We start from the raw sequence: 19,497 nt of genomic DNA, 5'->3' as shown, positions 1-19,497 counted from the left end.
CCAATTTGTTTATGTTGTAATCGTTTGTTTGTGTTCTTGCAATTCAAATCCGTGACTTGTTGTTCTTGTTCCATTGTTGTTGTTCTTCATCTTGTTGTTGTTAGCATAGTTTGTTGTTTGCTGTTTTTAGGTGATAAACACATCAATACATTGTGTTCTTGTTGTTGTTTGTTGAATTTGAGTGTGGTCTTCAAAAGGGTCCTCGGATCTTTGATCACTGATTTTGAAGTGTGTTTCGTGTTGTCCTTGTAATTCTTGTATCAAGATGTTGAAAATTTATTTTCGTTTTATTAAACAGATTTCAGATTCATGACCATGATTCCGTTTAATTTATTTCCGCGCCTTTTATTTATTATTCGAGTATTGTGCATGATAACCAGATATAGAAGAGTGTCCGAATCACTATGGTTCGGGATGCCCGTCACGGCTAGGGTCCCGGCTCGGGTCATGACACTATCAGGAAATCTTCACAATGGTTTATGCAATGGTCTGCCAAAACTCCAAGAGCTTCATCTATCAGAAAACAAGCTTCATGGTCATATGTCTAAAAGCTTATCCAATTGCTCACAACTTCAAAAGTTGTCTTTATCGGAAAATGTTTTTGATGGACCAATAAATAGTGGAATTGGAAGATTAGCTAATCTGCAGATGTCGTCTCTCGGATCTAACCATTTTACTAGTATGATTTATCTTGTGAATGCTAGTGCTATTTTATCTAATTACTTCAGAATTAATTTGTATTACACATTAACTGCAGGGATAATGCCACAAGAAATTGGAGATCTTGTTAATTTAATGAAATTAGGTGTGGAGAGATCAGATTACCGGCTCTGTCCCAATCTCCATTTTCAACATCTCATCTCTGCAATTTTTGTCTCTGTGGAGAAACAATCTCAGTGGATTCTTACCAAGGGATATTGGCAACTTAACCAATATGCAATATTTATATCTTAACAGAAATATGTTAAAGTGGTATGTATTCAAAAAGTTACAACTTATATACTATATTGTACCAACTAGTTTACCTCACTAGTATTCATTCTTTCTTCATGTGTTTCCAGGTGAAATACCTGAAGAGATGTGAAATCTTGTTAAATTAGAGGAACTTCTTCTTGGAATAAATAGTTTTAGTGGTTCACTTCTGACGGAGATCTTCAACATATCAGGGCTGAGAACTATTTCTCTTACAAACAATAATCTGTCAGGAACCTTCCCACTAAACGTATGTTCTTACCCAACATAGAATTTCTTTATCTGAGTGGCTTAACCAATCTCGTAGGGACTATTCCTCATTAAATATCCAATTATTCAAAAGTTACTATTCTAGATCTTTCAGACAACAACCTCAAGGGCTTGATTCCCAATTCTCTTGGATATTTGAGTCATCTGCAGTACCTAAATTTGGAGGTAAACAATTCAGCCAGCGACTCAGCGTTAAGCTTCTTGACTTTCTTAAACAATTGCAGAAATTTAACGTATCTTAGTCTATCTTTCAACCCTCTAAACAGCATGCTTCCAGTATCTGCAGTGAATCTTTCCACGTCTCTTATAAAGCTTTATGCCGGGAGTTGCAGAATAAAAGGGCGAGTTTCAAATGTAGTTGGAAACTTAAGCAACTTAATAGACATCGACCTTTCCGAAATAATCTTGGTTGGATGGAGTCCCACATCAATTGGTAACTTGAGAAACCTGCTAGGCTTGTTCTTGTGTAATAACAAACTTACTTGAGTAAATTGCAGCGCTTGGATGTCATAGACTTGACTCAAAATCAATTTTCAGGTTCTCTTCCTAATTGTTTAGGAAACGTTACTTCCCTTGGAGAGATACATTTGGGTTCCAATATATTGAGTTCCAATATACCACCAAGCTTAGGGAACCTTAAAGATCTAGTGGTTCTTGACTTATCATCAAACAACATGGTAGGTTCTTTACCTCCACAAATTGGAAATCTAAAGGCTGTGACACTGATTGATTTGTCAATGAATAGATTTTCAAATAGAATTCCTAAAGAAATTGGAGGATTGCAAAATCTAGTGCACCTTTCATTGAGAAACAATGAGTTGCAAGGATCTATGCCTGACTCAATGAACAACATGGTAGCATTGGAATTCCTAGACCTTTCTCAAAATAATATATCAGGAACTATTCCCAAGTCTTTGGAGAAACTTCAATACCTCAGTTTTTCAATGTTTCTGAAAATAAATTGTACAGTGAAATACCCTCGGGGGGTCCTTTCAAGAACCTCTTGAGTCAGTTTTTCATCTACAATGAAGCACTGTGTGGTTCTTCAAGATTTAGTGTCCCGCCATGCCTAACTTCATCAGAGCACAAATCAAATAGGAAAAGATTGCTAGCTCCAATTCTTTTGCTAGGAATTGCACTTCTGTATGTTACTATCACTTTTGTGTTTGTATTAAGGTATAGAAGAGGTAAAAGAACTCCTCAACAAGCTGATTCATTGTCTACAATAATAAGAGAAAGAATTTCATACTATGAATTGCTCCAAGCAACTGATGCACTTAGTGAGAGTAATTTGATTGGTTCTGGAAGTTTTAGCTCTGTGTACAAAGGTACTCTCACAAGTGGGAATCTGATTACAGTTAAAGTGTTTAATCTGAAATTGGAAGCGGCATTCAAGAGTTTTGATACAGAATGTGAAGTTTTGCGCGGCCTTCGTCATAGGAATCTCGTTAAAGTCATCACTAGTTGTTCTAATCTTGATTTAAGGCTTTAGAGCTCCAATATATGCCTAATGGGAGTCTTGAGAAGCATTTGTACTCACACAACTACTTCTTAGACATCATGCAGAGACTAAACATTATGATAGATGTGGCATGTGCACTAGAATATCTCCATCATGGGTGCTCACTGCCAGTGATTCAGATGCCTAGTAACGTCTTGCTGTATGAGGATATGGTTGCCCACCTAAGAGACTTTGATATCTCAAAACTTCTTGGTGAAGATGAGAGTGATTTATACACAAAAACCTTAGCAACATTGGGATATATTGCACCGGGTATGTCTCTTTGTTTTGCTAATTATTTGAACATTGAGTTTTCCTCCTCTTTTTCCCCACCAAGGAAATATTACTTCTTTAAATTAATTGTTTGACTGTGGAGTATGGACTAGATGGATTAGTGTAAACAAAGTGTGATGTCTATAGTTACAGGATCATGTTGCTGGAAACGTTTACCAGGAGAAAGCCTGATGATTTTGGGGCAGATGTTAGCTTGAAGCAATGGGTGAGTTATTCACGTCCAGAGGCAATAATGGACATCGTAGATGCCAACTTGCTAATATCAACTGGTAATCGCTTACAGAAGGGGCTTGATGTTGTGGCATCCATCATGAAAGTGGCATTAGATTGTTGTGCTGAATCTCCAGCGAGAAGGATTGACATGAAAGATGTTGTAGGAATGCTACAGAAGACCAAAATTCAACTTCTTGCATTTTGAGCATGTGTTAGAATCTGTTGTCCAAATCACTAGTTTGTCTGGAATCGTTGTATTCATGTAAAGATTGCTTCTAATTTTTTTTCATAGCACTTGATTTTTTTCAGAAACACTAGCTTGTGGCAATAAATCTTTCTATTTGCTTATATATGTGGTCCAATACTATCCAAACGAAGTACCTCTTTCTTCATCAAGTTTTCGAACATCAAAGAACACTATTAGTAGAAAAAGCTTTCTTTGTTTTTTTCAAAAAAAAAAAAAGGAAGTTGCTGTTTTTCCGCTTCTATCCTTTCTTTAGTCCTTCCATGAATCTCCATAAGACATCCTGGCCCTGCAGCGATAGCAAACCAGGTGCTTTTATTGATGCAGAGGATGAGTGAGTTTATGTTCTTTTTTCCTTTTGCTTGGCATCAGTTTTCTTATGAAATGAGTTGCCTTACTGATGGTGAAATTGTGGGAACTTTGATGAAAATCAAATTGATCGTCACGAAAATCTTGATGAAATGAGTTACAGGTTTTTTTTTAATAAAAAAATTATTAGATGAAATAGCTATATGAATACAAATGGGCAAGTCTAGCTCAGGATAATTTAAGTAGAAGAGACTATATCAAATGATTTGACCGGAAAAAAAGAAAATCATTACAGTTTACAACTATAACAGATTCATGATGGAAAAGGCATAAACTCATAAAACTATAACAGATTCATGAGGAAAGTAATTGCTGTTGAAGCAAATAAAAGGGCAGCCTGGTGCGCAAAGTTCCCGCTATGCACGGGACTAGGAAAGGTGTTAGGACCGAAATAATCAGGTGTCATGCGGAAACTAGCCAAACAAACCTCGAAAGACGCCACATAAGAAGATAAACGAGAAATACACTAAAAGAGATACAAGAATTTAACGTGGTTCGGTCAATCGAGCTACATACACAAAAGGAGATGAGCAATTCACGATATAAAAGAGAGTAAAAATTGTCAAGAGACAACCTCACACAATTCACTCAGAATAAAAAGAGGTTCATACAAGTGACACCGCAACACTTGTGTCTCATGAAGCCTGCCCAAACGAAACTGTCAAAACCCTAGGACTACATTGTGGATGCTACAAAACTAGAAGAAAGGAACCTCTATTTATAAAGTCTATAATTTTTTCCTACAAGAATAAGGATTAGCTAAATGTGGAGAATATGTTTTCCTTTTCATAAAAGGAAACCCAATTATGATGCCTAAAGGAAAACCCAATTATGGTAAGAAAGTCAGGACAAACACCAACAATTCTGCCCCTTGGCCTGAATTTCTGATAAAATAAATTTGTTCCACCTTCTTCGTGTAGTCTTCATCAAGTTCAATTTCCATCTCCAAAATCTTCTCCATTAAATTTTGTCACTTTAATTTAATTTCTCAAACCAAAATCTTCATTATCGTCAAATAGGTTGCGACTAGAACTGCCGCCAAGATGAACACCCGATTTAACCTCGATCTAATAACACTTGTTAGGACCGAAATAATCAGCTGTCACGCGAAAACTAGCAAAACAAACCTCAAAAGACGTCACATAAGAAGGTAAACGAGAAATACACTAAAAGAGACACAAGAATTTAACGTGGTTCGGTCAATCGACCTACATCCACAAAAGGAGATGAGCAATCTACTATATAAAAGAGAGTACAAACTGTCAAGAGAGAAATCTCACACAATTCACTCAGAATAAAAAGAGGTTCACACAAGTGACACCGCAACACTTGTGTCTCACAAAATCTCCCCCAAACGAAACTCTCAAAACCCTAGGACTGCATTGTGGATGCTACAAATCTAGAAGAAAGGACCCTCTATTTATAGAGTCTATAACCTTTTCCTACAAGAATAAGGATTAGTCAAATATGGAGAATATGTTTTCCTTTTTCTAAAAGGAAACCCAATTATGGTACCTAAAGGAAAACCTAATTATAGTAAGAAAGTCAGGACAAACACCAACAAAAGGGTTGGACCATAAGGGTCTATCATACATAGAAATACCTTGCATATCTGTAAGAGACTATTTCAACGGCTCAAACCCATGACCTCCTGATCACATGAAAGAACCTCTACCATTATGCCAATGAGTTGGTTTAATTCCTCGAGTCTATCAGCGTTAGTTTTTGGAGCCACTAATTAGCAAGATTTATTCATGTTTACTAGTTAACCAGAGATGTGTTCATTGTCCTTCAGCGTGTTCAACATAAGAGCTAAAGTGTTGCTATTAAATGAGAAAAAAAGAATAGTATCATCAGCATTGTATAAGTGAGTGATAATAGGGCATTTTTTCATGAACGGAAAAATGAATAAAATCTTTTTTTTAAAGAAATCAGTATTTATACTCGCACGATGCGCGAAAAATATTTTTAAATATTTATCATTTCAATTGCATTCACTAATAATATTTGATATCTCTATACAGATGGGAAGTAATAGCTTCAAAATCAGGCATTAATCTTATAAATTGGTTGCTCCATCTGAATATCATCAATGTTAGAGTTTGTGACCCGAATTTTGTGGATCCGATCCTGAAAAGTTCGTGGTGCGACCCATGTTTTAGATTTATTTGTACGCATTAGGGGTGTCAAAATGAATCCAAATTGACTAGACCAGCCCAACCCGTCCAAAACTTAATGGGTTAGGTTAAAAATAATTTCTTATTGGGTAAATCTCAACTTATTAAGTCCCAACCCAATTTCAAATTGGGTTCAAATGAGAACAATCAATCTCTACTTCAACCCGTTTAATAGAAAAATTATTTTCTCAATGAAAGTAGGACAAAAGTGACAATGTGTCCTCCCACTCTCAAAATCACTCACCTCACCTCACCCCCACCTTACCCCAACCCCACTACAAGCCAACTTACCCAACCCTACCCCGCCTCCCTTAAATAAATAATTTTTATTTCTTAAAAAGCTCTTTATAAATCTTCATCTTGTTCCCACCCCACCTTATCCTCATCCCTCCTTCCTATCCCGAACCCCCACCCTAAAAACTTTTAAAAAATTTAATTTTTAAAAGTAAATAAATAATTTATTTTTAACAAAAAAATTAATCTTACCCCAACTCCATCTCTCTCTACTCCCTGCACCACCACACCCTCCTCCCCTATACGACATATTCCCTCACCCTCCCCCACCCAAAAATGTATGTTTTTTTGAAAAATAATAAGTTATTTTTACAAAAATAAATTTAATTTAAAAAAAAAAACTCTTATCTCAATCCCCATCCTTTTCCTAACCCCTACCCCCCACACCCACACCTCTACACCCCACCTGCTTCCAATTATTTTTTATGAAAAAAATATTTATTTTTCAGCCACCATCCTAAAATCCACCCTTCCTACCCCCGTCCCCTTACCTCACACCCCTCCCTACAAAATAAATTTTTATTTTTAAAAAATTAAACTTTAAAAAATTATTCTTACCCCACTCTCACTCCCTACCCACTCACCCAACTTTCCAAACCCATTCAAACTTATTTTCTTTACAAGAGGTAAATATTAATATATTAATATTTTTTATACTAAGCGGGTTAAATTGAGCGGGTCAAGACCCAACCCAATTTTTACCCATTTCAACCCAACCTATTTCAACATAAAGTGAATTTGGGCGGGTCATGACCCAATCCGATATCCAATTCAACTCATTTAATATCTTCAATCTCAACTCAACCCACCTATTTGACACCCCTAGTACGCACGTATCATGTAAATGTGATTTAGTGGGTTGTTTATGACAGTTTATCTATGTCATTGAGACTTTCGTCTCATCTTTGTATTCCTCTCCGAGATAGTGAATTTCTCCTCCTCTTCCCGTGATTTTTTCCGTCAAGGATTTCCACGTAAATCTATGTGTGTTCATTTATATTTTTTTTTTGCTTATCATATTGCTTATTCCTATTGGATTACATAACAATCAAAGAGGATTATTTTTTGAAAACCAGGTGCTATGTGTGGTATGATAATTTCAAGACAACATTTTTTGACCAACAAATTTGTGAAATATAAAAAGCTATAGAGATCCTCCTAAAACATAGACAAAAATTAATCAATGACAACTTTTATGTTGTTTTATGAATTTGTTAAACATGTTTCATCTTTTCAGAAATTCAAATATATTTGTCTTAATATAAATGAATTGATATTCATCAAAAGCTTACTATACTTAAAGAGATTATATAACATAGTTGTTGCTTCTATACCACTGGTAAAATATTGATAGGATCACCTGACTTGTCACTCGTAAAAGCTATTGTGAAGTTGGACAACAAAAACCTCTGACTTTTAGTCAAAAAAGCACTTGTAAATAGAGAGGAATAAAGTGTGCGATGAATTTCAAAGAAATTAGTTCAATTTTGAAGGGGTCTTCTTGCGAAGAGTGTGTTCTAATGAAATTCTATATTTGTTTTCATAATCTGTCAATATGCTAGAAACAAATGGTTATAGTATACAATATAATATTTAGAGATAATACATAAATATGACTCTAAACTTGACACTAAATTATAACTTTGATCTTAAACTTTGACAGTGCACAAATATGACCTTTAACTATTCGAAACTGCACAAATATGACCCCCGATCCTACGTGGCAAAACGTATATTCAACACGTAAAACTGGGCGCGTGTAATTTAAAATCTAAGGGCATAATACATAATTTGACCTTAAACTTTGGCAATGCACAAATATAACCTTTAACTATTCAAAACTGTACAAATGTGACCTTTAAATGACTTTTCACTATTATCTTTTATTATTTTTGGCTCAAAAATTAAAGTGGCATCTAATTTCTTTTGTCATTGCAAAAAAAGAGCAATATTGAAGATTTATTAATTAGGTGGATCAGCCTCATATGAAAAAATAGTGTGGATATGTATATATATTATAAAGCAGAGGGTGAATTTAAGTTATATAATATATCTAAATATAATTTATTTAAATATTAAATTAAAGATGAAACTATACTAATAATAAAATATTATAGTTTTAATAAAACATTATTAAATTAACGTCATTAAGGATAATAGTAGTAGTATGTTAAATTAGCGTTATCTAATTAATGTTATTAAAATATTATTAAATTAATGTTATTAAATTAACGCAGGGGCGGACCTACGTGGTTTCCATGGGGTTCACCCGAATCCCCTTGATAAAAAAATTACGTTGTATATATAAGGTAGAAAATTTATATTTATGTATGTATATTAATGTTGAACCACATGAAACAAGGCACTTAGATAGCCCAGTGGTGTTATTTGCTCTTCTTGGGCGCTTCCTTCACCCTACTGCGCGGGTTCGATCCCTAAAGAAATAAAATAATAATAATAATAATAATAATAATAATAATAATAATAATAATAATAATAATAAAAACGACGCCGTTTTAACACAAAAAATAAAACTTTGACAGTGCACAAATATGACCTTTAACTATTCAAAACTGCACAAATATGACCTCCCTCCAAGTCAGCCCCTTTAACGATGTGGCAACGTGTGATTGGATTACCTTTCCACATAGGCTCGAGTGAAACTCAGACATTGGGGTTGCAAAATCGGAGGTCATATTTGTTCAGGTTTTGAATAGTTAAAAATCCTATCTGTGCACTATCAAAGTTTAAAATCAAAATATAATTTGGTGTCAAGTTTAGGGTTATATTTATGTATTATCTCTAATATTTAATGAAACAATCTTAACACACCTATCATGTACCACTCTTTTTATTTGCAGTATTCCATAACCCTTCTATCAACAGAATAAAGAAATGAGTTCCTACTTTATTTGTCGAAGTGTATTTTTAACCATAGCCAACATCTCAGGATCAATACAACAAAGAAAACCAACATAACAATAATTAATTATTAGATTTTGGAGATAGAATTCAAAACAAAAGTCTAGCAAGTTGATTTGCAATTCATTACCTCATTATCAAAATTTACACATTGGGAATACTGTATACCACCTTGTTATAGCATTATAAATGGCTGAAACTATGAAGAAACCCTCTAGAGTATTTAACAATAATGTGCATGTAGCCAAAAAGTTTCTTTATTTGGTACAATATCCTTCTTATATTTATATTGGTTAATTTTGTATATACTCCTCTTCCAACATTGTTAAAATTGATGTCTACAAATTTTAACTTTTCCATTTGATGACCCTTTTGATTTTTCACCTCTTTTCCTTACCTAACAGAATAAATTTTCAAAATTCGGTTGTTTAGTCATCTTATGTGGCAACATGTATCCAAAAACAATAAGAAAAATACATCTTACAACCAGAACGTAAGTTGTAAAACATCAAAGAGATTCTACTTTATTTAAGTGTATTTGTTTACCACATTGTGATTCTAAGCTCCTACCAAAGAGGTTGTGTTGTTCCTGAGATCAAATATACTAAGTTGAAGGTGGAAGCGATGGTAGAATAGGAGTGCAGACAACTGATGTAACTTGAGAAAATTGAAGGAAAGGTGTCTTTTAAGTCTTGAATGAAGGAATGGTGACATTGACCAACTTAAAGGGTCAAACATCATTAGGAAACTTGATCAAGTTAATTATGCACTTGATTAATATTTTTAAAACTTTATAATCTTTTCAAAAATACAAACCAACCCACGCCCCTCTTCAATCCAAATCAACCAGTCTCTCCCCCCTCTCTCTCTCGATAGCTTCTCTCAACTCTCTCCCAACCAACAGTTCTGCAAAATTCTCTCTTCAATCCCGGCGACTTCAACCTCCGGCAAAAAATAGTCGGGCGAGTTCCCTTTCAACTTTCAACCATCAATCGACGTGAAGACTTCTCCAACGACAACAACTTCGGGTTCTTCGTCATCCCATTTCCTTTTTCATAGGTTAAAAATTATGAAGAAACAGAGGAACTTGAGTCAACTACTCTTGTAGTATAGAAATGTGGACTAAATAAAATTCTAATTTCTGGCATTTCTTCTTGTTCATTCAAATTTGTTGGTGATTTTTTGTCACAGTTGATGTTCTTAGTGTGTTGTGTGTGATGTGTTGGTGTTGATGGATTGATTTAATGTTTATCTTGGTAATTTCATCTGATACAACAAATGAAACATCTGATGCAACAGATGAAGACATCTGATGCAATAGATTAAAATCTAATGCAACTATTAAAATCTGATGCAACAGATGAACAATCTAACATATCATTCATCTGTTGCGATAGAAGACTCTTTTTTTTGGAAGAAATATAAATAATATTGATCCAACAGAAAACTCATTTTGCAACAGATGAGTGATATGTTTCAATAGATCAGGGATCTATTTTTACTATTTCCAACGGTTTACTCATCCATTGCAATAGGTCAGCTATATGTTACAATAGATAACATACTTGGTGCAACAGATTAGTAATCTATTTTTATGATTTCAAATAGATTACTCATCCGTTACAACAGGTTGGTTATATATTGGAACAGATAACTACCTGGTGCAACAGATTAGTATCTATTTTTATGGTTTCCAATAGTTTACTCATCTGTTGCAACGGTTAGTTAAATATTGATAGATAAGATACCTAGTGCAACAGATTAGTGATCTATTTTTATTGTTTCCAATGGTTTACTTCTTCATTGAAACAGGTCAGTTATATATTGCAACAGATAACATAGCTGATGCAACAGATTAGTGATCTATTTTTATTTTTTTCAACTATTTACTCACCATTGTAACAGGTCAGTTATATATTGCAACAAATAACATATCTGGTGCAATAGATGTATGATCTATTTTTATTATTTTCAATGGATTAGTCATTCATTGCAACAAGTTGGTTATATGTTGCAATAGATAAACTACCTAGCGCAACATATTAGTGATCTATTTTTACTGTTTTCAATGGATTACTCATTCTTACAACAGGTTGGTTATATGTTGCAACAGATAAACTACCTAGTGCAATAGATTAGTGATCTATTTTTATGATTTCCGATGGTTTACTCATCCGTTGCATCCTAGTTGGTTATATGTTGCATCAGATAAAATACCTGGTGCAATAGATTAGAGATCTATTTTTATTGTTTCTAATGGTTTACTCATCCGTTGCAATAGGTTAGTTATATATTGCAACAGATAACATACCTGGTGCAACAGATGTGTAGTCTATTGAAACTGTTATTTTACTGTTGTGCATATTAGATTTACTGTTATCCTTTTTAATGATACATTAATCAATTATAATCTATTTTATGTTCCTATTAATTTAAGATAATATGACTCCCCAAAGAAAAGAAACCAAATCAAGTTCAAGTAAAAGAACAAGTGCAGCAACTTGGTTATATCTACCACTCTATGAGCTTGCTTTATAAGCGTTATCTCAATCAGGAGTAGAAAATAATAAAAACGGGGAGAAGGAATGTCTAAAAAGAGATTATCCAAATGCTAATAGCCTTTCTGCCAAAGAGTTGGTCAAAACCTTCGGCATTAATCGTTATCGTGTGAGAATACAGTGCGATGGTGCCACAGATTTAATGGGTGACTTCGTGGTTAAGTCATTCATGGAAAAATCTTTCGACGCCTTCAGAAAAATACTTCGAGAACAAAAATTGGATGCTTATTTTAGGGAAAGCTACTTTGGGCAATATCTTGATTTGCCTGAGGACAATAATACTCGTTTTTAATAAAAATGGTATACGATCTTCTCAAGCAGAGGTTTATGTATGAAAACAAAGATAAGATGGATTAGGTGTAGATAAATTACTGTGGCATGCCTATTTGTTTTGGTTGGAAGGTGTTTGTCATAGTTACCGGACTAAAATATTATCCTCCTTCTCTTTGTCAAGTTATACCTACTCTGACCCCAAAAAAAGCACCCCGCACACCCAAAAAAGGCAAAGTCAAGTCAAGTGAACATGCTGACTTGGTGTTGATTATTGGTACAAGCTTCAAAAACAAATATTTGATAGAAACGTTGAAAGGTAAAGGACTCTCAAAGAAGCACAAGCAATTATTATTCTTGGTTTGGTTTGTACATAATATTCTTTGGGAGAGAGACATTAACAACAACATAAGCATTGGTTTAATAAAGCTCTCTGAGGATCTTGAGGTATTTAACAGCTATTCTTGGGGTTATGAAAGCTTCAAAATGACTGTCCAATATTTGTTGACTTCGTTAACGCCAAAGACAGTCAACTTATATGGCTTTTCATGGGCCTTCATGGTAAATATTTCTTTTATCATGACATGATTTATCATTTTTTATTCAATAATGCTTTTGATTTATTGGCATTATGTTATATGCTTGGGCATTTGAAGCCATTTCTTATTTGAGACAACAAATGAACTACCAGGAAGAAGTTTTCTATCCAAGAATCCTGAGATGGTTGTCAGCCAAAATTGATAAAAATACAAAATTTCTTGATCTTTTCAACCCCCCGAAGAAAGCATTAAGTCCAGTTCTGATCAAGTTTTTATTTTAATTAATGATTATTTTAAATGATTTCATCATCATTTAATATATGTACTGATTTATTTTAGATTGTCCATCCATGGCTTGTTCCGACCAACCGATGTCATTTTTTCTTACTTTACAGTCTGTGCAAACTTTATGGGACCCTAAGGTCATTGATGGAATAAAAATGGAATTGTTTGGAGCAACAACCATCAGAAGAAAAACAATTTTGGAGGATGGACTTGTTGCTGTTGATCATGGTAGTGGTAGTGGTGCTGCTGTTGGGGCTAATGATGCCTCTCTTATAGTTTTTGAAATAACAAGCCATTATGATTATAATCATAGTGGTTGTACAGATTTTTTCTTCAGATTTTGTCAAATCTAGCGAATGTTCTGCATGCAAATGTCAAGACTGCAAGACGAAACATGATGGAGTGCTTAAAGCTATTAATGCACTAACTTCTTCTGTAAAGAAAATGGCATTTAATAGGGGTGTCATTCCATCAAAGAGGATTTCATATCCATACACTCCCCTAGAGATCAAGGTGGCTACAAGAAAAAGGAAAGATATTTTCAAGGCATCATCAAGTATTGAAAAAATAAAAATATCAACGCCTCTATCTTTGTCTTGCACCGTTGTTTAGTGGGCAAGGGCCACAGGAGAGCAACATGAGCTGAAGAAAGTGAATGTACATCACCTGTTCCAACAAACAAACAGGCACATATCTGTTTTAACAGATGATACATCTGCTGAAATTTATCAAACAGATATATACATCTATTGCAACTATTGTCTAACCTGTTGCTTTAGATGCATTATTTATTACAACAGATGAGTCTTATGTTGCAACAGTTCGGTTATCTGTTTGAACTTATCGTACTGCTTTGATCTACCTGTTCAAATTTATCCCAACATATGATCCATCTGTTGCAATATAAAACTCATCTGTTGAAATATATAGACAATTTGTTGTATATCTGTAATTAGCATTGACCATTTCTGGCTTTCCAAGTGGATATCATAGGAGAAGCTACTGCTGAAGAGCATAATATCACAGTTGATAATCCATCAACTGATTCTAAAGAAGAAGAAAGAGTAGAGCCTGTATGTTTGAGAGAACGGAAGAATTACACATTTGAAGGGTTCAACATCTCGAACAAGGATCCAAAAAAACTATCACAGTTGTTCAATGACTATTCGGAATGGATTGCCGATGGGATGTTAAAGCATCATGCCGGCAGGTACATAAATCAATTTTTATGGATATTGATTTATACAATTCTTGTTGAAAGAACATGACATTAACACATATAAATCATTATGTAGAAAACAAAATGACGAACACTACAGAGTAAACAAATCGCGTCTTGGTTTTGATATGTTCAACTTTAATGATGCACATTCCAGAATGAAGAATTGATTCTATTTGATGTCACAGCCCCAAACTTGCTGGAATGATGAGGTTTAAATGCCATACATATTACTATTAATTAATACTTTATTTAATTGCATCTGCGTATTAATTTTTTCATCATGTAATTCAAAATATTTGATAATATGTGCAACACATCGATGTCATTTTTTACTACCTCAGAAAGAAGGTCAAGTTGCAAACACAAGAACAATATAGATACACGATAGGAAATTGTTTGTACAAAGTTTACATCAATAATGCCTACGATAGGTATTGTCAATAACAGCCGAAAGTTTCCCAAAATGAGGAATGCTTAATCAACATCATCAAAGGTTATAGTATTTCGACTGGCTTACTTTGGCATTTGTTCGACGAAGTGTACATTCCAATCAATTGTGGTGATGAATTTCATTGGGTGTTGGCTATTGTCATTCTAAAAGAGAGGCGCATCTGAGTTTATTACTCAATGTCGCTAAGGAGACATTCCAGGCCTTCATCTGAGATACAAAAACTGGCAAAAATATTACCTACTTACCTTAATATGAATGGTTTTTTGGACTAAAAGTTTTGTAATGATTGGTCGACAATTGAAGCATACCAGGATAAAATGGCTAATCCATTTGATGTACAATATGTTGAAGGAATTGCTCAACAAATAAATGATATCCTATAAGTTTAAGTGTAATACCCTATATTTTCATACTATAATTCTAACTGTCATTCCTATGTGTCTAAGCTCTAATCCAAGTGATTCCCACGTGAATATAGATTTCATGATCTTTATCCTAGTATGTTAAGTGCTCTTGAGGTCAACAATGTTCATATAGATCATTTACAGCCAAGTTGAGCTAAGATCATTTGATTTGTCTAACATTTGATATTCGATTCTACAAGGGTCTACTTCAAACGTATATATATATTAATATACATGGAATTTTTCATCCGAAGACCTATCAAATTTTATATAATTGAATTAGCTTTCTTACAATACTAATTTCGTAAAAATCTGATACCCGAGTGATGAGTTATGCCTATTTTCGTGAGAGGCGATAGGGATGTGCGATAGCATGTGCGGCGCACATCCTAGCATCTGCCATGAGGTGTGCGACACACACTTAGGTTTCCAGCAACGAAAACACTCCATTTTTGAGTTATTTCGAGGATAACTAAGCCTTTTAACATTCCTTACACGTCCCTAAACATAACTCTACGAATTTAACTATTCCTAAACACATCATAACCCTATTATCAGTCTAAGCACATCATCCAAGAGCACAATAAGAGAAAAAAAACTAGGGTTGCACCATCAAGGTTGAAGGTCCAATCTTTCATCAAGTTCATTATTATAAAGGTATGTGGGGTTTTTCAACAAGAACACCCTTTCGTTCTTGTGCCCAAAGTTTGTTTTCTTTTACAAAGATATATGATTTGATATGTTTTACTACAAATTTGAATATATGAATTTATGACTTAGGATGTTTTCATGAGAATTTTGATATGGTTGCATATAAAGAAGAATTTTCAGATTTCCAAGTGATTATTTTTATGCTTATGACATAAAGCATGAATCTTGATGGTTTTATTGTGATATTATTATATGGGTCTGTGTACCCTATTTGAAATTGATATTTTGAGAAGTTATGTGTCATAAGTATCTTGGGAATTGAATGATTTGACATTATGTAAAAAGATTTGACCTTTTTGGGTCGTGAAAGAGTTGATTTTGAACCCAAGTGAGAAAAGAAATCTACACATTTGATTGATTTATGATAATAGGGGTAGCATGGTGGCTCCCAATGAAAATTGTTGAATTGTTTATTGTGGATTTTCTTTAATGTGAGCTTGAGGCTGATTTAAATTTTTGAGCTAACTCCGGGGGTAATCTTTAGCACCAAGCGGGAGTTATAGCGGTTTGGTACTTCCCTAGAACTACGTGCCCCCGTAGGATGTGAGCCTGGGGCTGATATAGTAATCACTAGTGGATGAAAGATTAAGGTCTTACTCCGATGGCAAGGATAGGACAGCTCTCCCCAACGTGGGTTAGGCGTTGGAGTCCATGTAGCTCACATGGTTTATGTCGGTTATGAGAAACTCCTAACGGGTGCGTGTGTGTACCCTTTTATCTAAGGTGAATGTATATGTTTTAAAGGATTGGTTTTGAGAAAGTTATTGTTTTTGAAAGATTGAGATGTTATGTTCTAAAGGGAATTGTTTTGAAACTTGATTACTCTATATGTTTGAAACCAAGGAAGAAGTGAATTGAGAATTTATTGAAATGACTCACGTGTTTTAGTTACATGTATTTGATTATCTATTTCAAGCTAAGTGAGTCTTTCATATCAACATGCATAATTTTATAAACTGTGATGATATTAAGATATTATTTTATATATATAGATTGCACCCCCATATGCTCGGTACATTTCCATCGTGTGTGTGGGCTACATTTTCTCGAAATGTAGGTACAAGGTATAGCATACACCTTCAGATCCAGTCATTTTACGGCACCTAGTCAGCAGGTGATGAGTCCTTTTGATTCATGGGCTCGAGTCAGTTATGCAAAATTAATAATGTTGTATTTTTCTTATTCAGTCATATTGAGTGGGGGTAGTCGGGAGTCATGACCCGACTATCTTGATTCAGTACTAGTAGAGGCTTCATAGACAGTCAGTAGAAGTTGATGTATTCAGTTTCAGTTTTGGTTGTAAATGCTGAATTGTAATTTTGTAAAATTCAGTTTTGTATCGATCAGATTCAGAAAAGATTTATTTTTCCACAAATTTGTATAGATTTATACTTTTTATTCAGTTGCTTATGAGTTATGCCAGTAGAAGAGTTAGTTTGGGGTCACTTGTGGCCCTAAGCACCGTGTGACATCTCGGGACCTGATTTCGGGGTGTTACATTAAGTGTCATAATTTAGTTTCATTTCACAAATTTCACAATGGTTGCATGAACTGCAAGATATGGATTATCTATTTTTTAAAATGAAGGGATTGTGGTCTTTTTGTTTTCGCGGATGCCAAGTATTTGAGCAATAGATTACAAGTACCAAATGATGGACTTGATCCCGGATTACTCTACAAAATATATGCTGCTCTTTTATGGAAATACGTAGAAATGAAAGCTCAGAAGCCATACGCAAGCAATGTTAAATATCCACGACGACCAAAGCCGAATTTCACAGACCGGATAAAGAACAACCTGTCCATATTGAGTAGATCTTTATAGCTTGAATCCGTCAATGTAATAACCTGTCCTCCTTGGTTTAACTTGCTGATTTATTTATAGAGTAGATCATTTGTACCCACAATGATTTTTTTACATTTCATTTATTTGTTGAGTTATTTCATGTAATTTTTGAAGACTTCAACTTATTTTATGCTGTCTATCAATATAATTTAATCCTTAGTTTTGAACATGTTAATTGAAATGGAACACTAGATTCAAATATCACAACAGAAAATGCATCCTCTGCAACAAACAACATATCTTATCAAATAGATTTAGACATATGTTGCAACATGAAATGCAACACGTAAGTCATCTTCTTGAAATTATATAATAGGTCTTCCTACTTTCATGATTTTTCCAACAGATTACCTATTAGTTGCAATAGATAGTTTTTATGTTGCAACAAATAGGATATCTGTTGCAATAGACAGACTAGAAAACAGTTATTAATGTAATAGATTACCAACCTATTCCAACAGATAATCAATATGTCATAACAAGTACTATATCTATAACAACAGATATACTATCTGTTGCATTACCAAACTTCAACTATTGGCAGACATAAAAATTATTGTCACTACATGTAAAGTGAGGTGGCTTGAAATAAAAAAACATTATCGTGTTTGTCTCCATCTATGTACATATTCTTTTTTATACATAGGATTCAACCATTTAGTTAGGTCATCTGCTGAAAATTATATAACAGGTCGTCCTACTTTCTTGATTTGTTTCAACATATTATCTATCAGTTGCAATACATAGATTATATGTTGCAATAGATTGATATTTATTGCGATAGACAGACTTGAAAATATCTGCATAATGCAACAGATGACCAACCTATTCCAACAGATAATCAATATTACACAACAGATATTATATCTATTACAACATATATAAAATCTGTTGCATTATAAAAATTAAATTTGACCGGACATAAAAATTGTTGCCACTACATGTAAAGGGAAGTGGCTTGAAATGAAAAATTATTATCGTGTTCGTTTCTGTCTTTGTACATATTCTTCTTTATACACAGGCTCCAACCATTTAGTTAGTACCCCATAAGCCTATACCCATTGCATCTTTCCAACAATGGTGTTGCATATATTGGTTATTTCTGTGCCGGTCAGCAAACACTCGATGTATGCAAGCTAGTACGGCCCGCACTCTGCACTGATTTTATTTTTTAGGAGATGGATGTTATTATTTTGACCTTTAAAATCCCATGATTCCTTCCTCAAGACATCATCCGGCAAATGATCCTTCAGCTTACTCTGCGTCAACAACTTTGGCAACAACTTCAAGAGTGGCTGCATGTGGGATAAAAATGTGTCCTCGCTGAAAATAGTTAAGTTGCAGTCATAAACCTTAATCTTTCTCTCATAGATTAGTATCTCAACAGCGAGAAAATGTTTGACTTCCACGTTCATGACTACAAGGATTCTGTTTGCTTGGTCCAACTTTTGTCGTGTAGATATGGCCTCTTCACTCTAACATATTTAATCGCTTCTTCATCCCATTAGAACTTAGAAACTATATTATCAAATACCGGGCCACCAAAATCAGCTAGCTTACGAAGATCATCATACCTATCCTTGAAATTATTGTAGAAGTTAAGGTCCATTATCCTATCGGCAGCATCATAAGCATTCGGGTATGCTAATTGTCTGCCCCTCATGAGTCAGAGAATTTACTCAACATACCGTGGTATAAGAAGATAATTTTAAATAGGTTATTAATTTTAAAGAATAAAAACAAAGTGGAAAGAATCTGATGCATAGGGTTCTCTGAATCAATTCACAGATTACCCAGCCAATGCAACTTATGTAACAGATGTGTATTATATTGCAATAGAATACCAAGCTATTGCAACAGATTACACATCTGTTGTATAGATTCTTCTTCTGGGAGTAGATTGGAAGGATAGGTTAGCAAAAGTAAACTTGTCATATTCGTGAAGTCTTTGGCGG

At 34.2% G+C, this 19,497-nt stretch overlaps 1 protein-coding gene across 1 annotated transcript; it reads left to right on the top strand.

Moving 5' to 3' along the window:
• Window positions 1-414: 414 nt before the first annotated feature.
• Window positions 415-2,734, top strand: LOC124890833 (LRR receptor-like serine/threonine-protein kinase EFR). Its single transcript, XM_047402655.1, has 4 exons — window positions 415-896; window positions 1,467-1,650; window positions 1,740-2,096; window positions 2,180-2,734. Exons 1-4 carry the CDS (start codon window positions 415-417, stop codon window positions 2,732-2,734), a joined length of 1,578 nt encoding a protein of 525 aa, XP_047258611.1.
• The last annotated feature ends 16,763 nt before the right edge of the window (window positions 2,735-19,497 follow it).

This window comes from Capsicum annuum, unplaced genomic scaffold (genome assembly GCF_002878395.1).
Source record: "Capsicum annuum cultivar UCD-10X-F1 unplaced genomic scaffold, UCD10Xv1.1 ctg2578, whole genome shotgun sequence".
NCBI lineage: Eukaryota > Viridiplantae > Streptophyta > Magnoliopsida > Solanales > Solanaceae > Capsicum > Capsicum annuum.
This window is presented reverse-complemented; position numbering and strand designations above follow the sequence as displayed.